The 7500-nt window shown below is 44.6% G+C and overlaps 1 protein-coding gene across 3 annotated transcripts in view; it reads left to right on the top strand.

Moving 5' to 3' along the window:
* The window catches only part of ccdc88c (coiled-coil domain containing 88C), a 107053-nt gene that overhangs the window by 59399 nt on the left and 40154 nt on the right, over positions 1 to 7500 (top strand). For all 3 annotated transcript variants that reach the window (XM_061986844.2, XM_061986846.2, XM_061986847.2), the window contains exons 14-17: positions 732 to 869; positions 2035 to 2319; positions 2390 to 3148; positions 4729 to 4856. In XM_061986844.2, coding sequence (XP_061842828.1) covers positions 732 to 869; positions 2035 to 2319; positions 2390 to 3148; positions 4729 to 4856 — 1310 coding nt within the window. The remainder of the gene's footprint in view (positions 1 to 731; positions 870 to 2034; positions 2320 to 2389; positions 3149 to 4728; positions 4857 to 7500) is intronic.

The following is a 7500-nucleotide window of genomic DNA, read 5'->3' on the forward strand; positions in this document are numbered from 1 at the left end:
TGTAGACATCCCTGATCTAAAACACTAGAAGCTCTCAAAATAAAAATAAAAAAGCCTTAAAAACAAAGTTTAGTTAGTTAGTTCATAAATAAAATACTAACTTATGAATACATTAATTAGAAAAATGACAATAACAATATCAAACATTGTTAAATGTGCAACTGAAAATAATATTTTTTAACAGGCAGAACTTTTGACACACTAGATTATGCAGTTAAACAATATTATCGTTATTATTATTCTATTTTTACATGGGAATAAAACAATAGTAAAAATGTCAAAAAAGAGCCAAAAAATGGGTGTATAATGAGAAAAAGATTAAATGTTCAAACTAATAAAAATGAATAATACACAAAGTTTAGTTGGTTAGTTAATTGATGAATAAAATACTAACTTATGAATACATTAGAATCAGAATCAGAAATACTTTTTAGTTCTAATTACAAATGTCAGAAAAAAGAGCAAACAAATGGGTATATAATGAGAAAAAGATGAAATGTTCGAACTACTAATGATAATAATAATACACGTAGTCACCTTTAATACAAAGTTGACACAATATCTGTTTGCATTTTAAAAAAAATAGAAAATATCAATATGGGCCCCGCACACTTTGGCTTTCAGTATGTGGCCCTTGGTGGCAAAAGTTTGTACTTAAGTATCAAAAGTTTGGATGTCACTACACAAATGTAGTTTTCTTGGTGAAAGTACCTCCAGATATGTCCTTCCAGGTGGAACATCTCCAGGCCTTGTTGGACCAGGAGAAAGTGACCAACCAAGACATGGAGTCTCTTGGAGAGGAACTGTTGAAGGACAAAAACCTTCTGGAAAGACAGATGCATCTTCTAAAAGCAGACAAAGACAGACAGGTACATGCACACACCTAGGCAGAGAGACAGACAGGTACGTGCACACACCTCGGCAAAGAGACAGACAGGTACGTGCACACACCTAGGCAGAGAGACAGACAGGTACGTGCACTCACCTAGGCAGAGAGACAGACGTGCAGTACGTGCAGTCATTCATAATAACATGTAATATATACATGATGTAAGTATATATGTCATGTAGTAACATTCATAATAACATGTAATATATACATGATGTAAGTATATATGTAGTATCTAGTAACATTCATAATGACATGTAGTATATACATGATGTAAGTATATATGTCATGTAGTAACATTCATAATAACATGTAATATATACATGATGTAAGTATATATGTAGTATCTAGTAACATTCATAATAACATGTAATATATACATGATGTAAGTATATATGTCATGTAGTAACATTCATAATAACATGTAATATATACATGATGTAAGTATATATGTCATGTAGTAACATTCATAATAACATGTACTATATACATGATGTAAGTATATATGTCATGTAGTAACATTCATAATAACATGTAATATATACATGATGTAAGTATATAAGTCATGTAGTAACATTCATAATAACATGTAATATATACATGATGTAAGTATATATGTCATGTAGTAACATTCATAATAACATGTAATATATACATGATGTAAGTATATATGTCATGTAGTAACATTCATAATAACATGTAATATATACATGATTTTCCATTTCTCAATTCAACATGTTACTACTTCAACATTTCTCTACCGGTTTGAAAAATTCCAACACCAACCATTTCAACTCACTAAGGACATATCATCTTTTTTTTTTTTTTTCCTTATCCCGCTTTTCCCAAAATTCCAGAAAGTTCCCATTGAAATGAATGGGACATTTTTTCCAAGTTGCAAATTCAAACATTTTTCAAGCTATTTGAAGCATTCCAACATCAACACATTCCACTCATCCTGGACATTCTAACTAACACTTTCACAACTCCCAAACCTCATTACGCTAGTCCTGGAAATTCCAACTCTCCAACTATTCTTCCATTCATACTACATTCTGTCAGCAGTTCACTTCAACTTCAGCATCGGAGCGTTCATTTCCAAAATGTCTCATTATTTCCACATCCTGCTTGTGCGCTTGGATCAGATCTCTGAGTTGGAGAGCAAGAAGCAGAACCTGTCTGACGCGGTGGTCTCGCTCCGTGAGCGCGCTCAGGCCAACGGTGAGACCGCGGTCCCCCAGGTGGAGGCCGAGAACCGCCTGCTACACCAGCGCTTTACCGACACCAGCGCCCGCTTAGCCAGCCTGGAGATTGAACTCAAGCTTTCCCAAGAAGAAGAAGTGCGTCTGAGGGAGAAGGCGGGGAGATGTGATGAAGTGGAGAGTGAGATGGCTCGGGTGGAGAGAACCAGGGACGCTCTCAGCAGAGAGGTAATGAACTCCGCTTTATCGCCACCACGCTTCATGCTGACTAAAACATGCTCCTTGGTGTGGCCTTCAGGTGGCAGCTATGCAGGCCTGCAGTGAGACTTCAGAACTTCTGGAGAAGCAGGTGTCCTCCATGCAGCAGGAGATGCACAGACTCAAACGGGAGGCAGAGGAGGCCGAGCAAGAGCTTCAGCAACTGAAAGCAGAAAACCTGGAGCTCCGTTGCTCTGTGGAAAACCTGCGTTCATCTTCTGATCTCCTCACCAAACAACTGGAGGAAACCAAGGAGGTGCGGAGAGAATCGCAAGAGGTGCAGAGAAGGCTTGAGGAGGTGGAGGCGGAGTTGCAAGGAGAGAGGAAGAGAGCCGAGAGACTGGAGGCGAATGTAAACCAGGAGAAGTTCCACCTCAAGGCTGACGTGGAAAAGTTCAAGGAGGAGAGAGACGAACAAGCCCGAGAGAAGAAGGGAGCCTTGAGTCGGCTGGAGGAGCTGAAGAAGGAAATAGAGCAGCTCAGTCGGGAGCAGAGGAGGCGAGAGGAAGGAGACAAGGACAGAGAGAGGCTTCAGCTGGACCTGGACCAGGCGGACAAGAGTAGGAAGCATCTGGAGAAGGAGAGCTGGAGGATGACAATGCTCCTGGACAATAAGGAGGCTGAGCTGGAGGAGAAGACCAGGCAGTTGGCGAGCGTGCAGAGGGAGATCCTGGCTCTGAGCAGAGAGGCGGATCGGCTGAAGGAGGTGGCGCTCAAGGCCAAGGAATGGGAGAGAGACTACAAGGAGCTGCAGAAACAGGCCACCATGGACAAGAGGACTTTGGCTACTCTGAGAGAGGTAATGACGCTAATATGGACTGAAGCTTTGTCACCGTTACTTTTTGAACTAGGACATGTGTGAGGTGTTCCAATACAGGACTACAGACAGGATTCACTAGATGTTCCAATACAGGACTACAGACAGGACTCACTAGATGTTCCAATACAGGACTACAGACATGATTCACTAGATGTTCCAATACAGGACTACAGACAGGATTCACTAGATGTTCCAATACAGGACTACAGACATGATTCACTAGATGTTCCAATACAGGACTACAGACATGATTCACTAGATGTTCCAATACAGGACTACAGACATTATTCACTAGATGTTCCAATACAGGACTACAGACAGGAATCACTAGATGTTCCAATACAGGACTACAGACATGATTCACTAGATGTTCCAATACAGGACTACAGACAGGATTCACTAGATGTTCCAATACAGGACTACAGACATGATTCACTAGATGTTCCAATACAGGACTACAGACAGGATTCACTAGATGTTCCAATACAGGACTACAGACATGATTCACTAGATGTTCCAATACAGGACTACATACATGATTCACTAGATGTTCCAATACAGGACTACAGACAGGATTCACTAGATGTTCCAATACAGGACTACAGACAGGATTCACTAAATGTTCCAATACAGGACTACATACATGATTCACTAGATGTTCCAATACAGGACTACATACATGATTCACTAGATGTTCCAATACAGGACTACAGACATGATTCACTAGATGTTCCAATACAGGACTACAGACATGATTCACTAGATGTTCCAATACAGGACTACAGACAGGATTCACTAGATGTTCCAATACAGGACTACAGACATGATTCACTAGATGTTCCAATACAGGACTACAGACATGATTCACTAGATGTTCCAATACAGGACTACACACATGATTCACTAGATGTTCCAATACAGGACTACAGACATGATTCACTAGATGTTCCAATACAGGACTACAGACAGGATTCAGTAGATGTTCCAATACAGGACTACAGACATGATTCACTAGATGTTCCAATACAGGACTACAGACATGATTCAGTAGATGTTCCAATACAGGACTACATACATTAATCAGGAGATGTTCCAATACAGGACTACAGAAATGATTCACTAGATGTTCCAATACAGGACTACAGACAGGATTCACCAGATGTTCCAATACAGGACTACAGACAGGACTCACTAGATGTTCCAATACAGGACTACAGACATGATTCACTAGATGTTCCAATACAGGACTACAGACAGGACTCACTAGATGTTCCAATACAGGACTACAGACATGATTCACTAGATGTTCCAATACAGGACTACAGACATGATTCAGTAGATGTTCCAATACAGGACTACATACACGATTCACTAGATGTTCCAATACAGGACTACAGACAGGATTCAAATGCCATTAAAATGCCTGTAAAAACCTCCTCTTTCTCAGTTCTGTGCCCTTGGTCTAGGTCTGATAGAGCAGTCCATTTGGCCTTTATTAAAGTGGCATGCTGTGGTTCTGAAGAAGATTGTGGTGCTATCACTGACGTGTGCATGTGCAGGAGTTGGTGTCCGAGAAGTTGAGCGTCCAGCAGCACAGTTTGGAGTTGGAGAGACTCAATGAAGAACTGGAGAAGGTTGGACTCACCCGAGAAAGACTACTGCAGCAGGAGCAGTCCTTGGAGGAAAGGTAGCTTTAAACCACACCATAAACAGTCCAGTCTCTCTGAAACACACAATAATAGGGGTGGACATTCTTAACAAGTAAGTACAAGGCGAGTGTTGCCCGTACAACACGGTTGACTTGGTTTTCCAAAATCATCCAATCATTTTGGTTTTTGCCTTAGTTTTATTTTTTATTTCATTTGTTTTTAATTAAAACATAGCACAAAAACATATTTGTGAAGAATTTAGTAATCAATCAATAAATCTAACTTTATTTATATAGAGCCCTTAATCACAAGTGCCTCAAAGGGCTTCTCAACCCAAAACCACAACCCGCATCCAGGCAGGGAACTCGCACCTTACCTTAACATAGCAATTATAACAATAGATCATTAGTCACTTTTGCCAGGGCTGTCTCTGCAGACTCATTTGTCCTGAAACCGGACTGAAAGGGTTCAAAAAGATTGTTAGATGTTCTGTTGGTTTAGCTGCTGTGCAACAATTCAACACCATCATCCTGCAAACCTTGGATTCAGTACCCCCCTTTGCAACTGGCTGCTGGACTTCCTCACAGACAGACCCCAATCTGTGAGAGTGGGCAACAACACCTCCAGTGCCAGCTTCACCCAGGGCTGCGTCCTGAGTCCACTGCTGTTCACCTTGATGACTCATGACTGCTGCGCCAGGTCCACTACTAACCACATTGTGAAGTACACCACAGTAGTGGGCCTCATCCGTGACAACAACCACATGGACTACAGGGAGGAGGTGAAACATCTGCTTGACTGGTGCAGAACCAACAACCTGGTCCTGAATGTCAACAAGACCAAGGAGATCATGGTTGACTTCAGGAAGCACCAGTCCAGCCACGCTACACTCTTCATCAACGGCACAGCAGTGGAGATAGTAAGCAGCACCAAGTTCCTGGGGGTGCAGATAACTGACAATATAACCTGGTCCCTACACACCGGAGCTCTTGTAAAAAGAGCTCAGCAGCGCATGCACTTTTTGCGTGGGATGAAAAGAGCACAGCTCTCTCAGCACATTCTACAGAGGCACTATAGAGACCACCTGCATCTCTGTCTGGACTGGAGCCTGCAATGCCTCAGACTGGAAGTCTCTCCAGAGAGTGGAAAAGATCATCAGGACTCCTCTTCCTCCTATCCAGGAGATGGCAAAAAGCCGCTGCCTGACCAGGGCTCAGAGAATCTGCAGAGACTCCTCCCACCCCCACCAAGGACTGTTTTCACTGCTGGACTCTAGAAAGAGGTTCCGCAGCCTCCGAAGCAGAACCTCCAGGTTCTGTAACAGCTTCTTCCCTCAGGCCGTAAGACTTTTGAACGTCCATCCATCCATCCATCCATCTTCTTCCGCTTATCCGAGGTCGGGTCGCGGGGGCAGCAGCTTAAGCAGGGAAGCCCAGACTTCCCTCTCCCCAGCCACTTCGTCCAGCTCCTCCCGGGGGATCCAGAGGCGTTCCCAGGCCAGCCGGGAGAGATAGTCTTCCCAGCGTGTCCTGGGTCTTCCCCGTGGCCTCCTACCGGTCGGACGTGCCCGAAACACCTTCCTAGGGAGGCGTTCGGGTGGCATCCTGACCAGATGCCCGAACCACCTCATCTGGCTCCTCTCCATGTGGAGGAGCAGCGGCTTTACTTTGAGCTCCTCCCGGATGACAGAGCTTCTCACCCTATCTCTAAGGGAGAGCCCCGCCACTCGGCGGAGGAAACTCATTTGGGCCGCTTGTACCCGTGATCTTGTCCTTTCGGTCATAACCCAAAGCTCATGACCATAGGTGAGGATGGGAACGTAGATCGACCGGTAAATCGAGAGCTTTGCCTTCCGGCTCAGCTCCTTCTTCACCACAACGGATCGATACAGCGTCCGCATTACTGAAGACGCCGCACCGATCTGCCTGTCGATCTCACGATCCACTCTTCCCCCACTCGTGAACAAGACTCCGAGGTACTTGAACTCCTCCACTTGGGGCAAGATCTCCTCCCCAACCCGGAGATGGCACTCCACCCTTTTCCGGGAGAGAACCATGGACTCGGACTTGGAGGTGCTGATTCCCATCCCAGTCGCTTCACACTCGGCTGCGAACCGATCCAGCGAGAGCTGAAGATCTTGACCGGAGGAAGCCATCAGGACCACATCATCTGCAAATAGCAGTGACCTAATCCTGCAGCCACCAAACCAGATCCCCTCAACGCCCTGACTGCGCCTAGAAATTCTGTCCATAAAGGTTATGAACAGAATGGGTGACAAAGGGCAGCCTTGGCGGAGTCCAACCCTCACTGGAAACGTGTCCGACTTACTGCCGGCAATGCGGACCAAGCTCTGACACTGATCATACAGGGAGCGGACCGCCACAATCAGACAGTCCGTTACCCCATACTCTCTGAGCACTCCCCACAGGACTTCCCGAGGGACACGGTCGAATGCCTTCTCCAAGTCCACAAAACACATGTAGACTGGTTGGGCAAACTCCCATGCACCCTCAAGGACCCTGCCGAGAGTATAGAGCTGGTCCACAGTTCCACCACCAGGACGAAAACCACACTGTTCCTCCTGAATCCGAGGTTGGACTATCCGGCGTAGCCTCCTCTCCAGTACACCTGAATAGACCTTACCGGGAAGGCTGAGGAGTGTGATCCCACGATAGTTAGAAC

Source organism: Nerophis lumbriciformis, linkage group LG26, assembly GCF_033978685.3.
Source record: "Nerophis lumbriciformis linkage group LG26, RoL_Nlum_v2.1, whole genome shotgun sequence".
NCBI lineage: Eukaryota > Metazoa > Chordata > Actinopteri > Syngnathiformes > Syngnathidae > Nerophis > Nerophis lumbriciformis.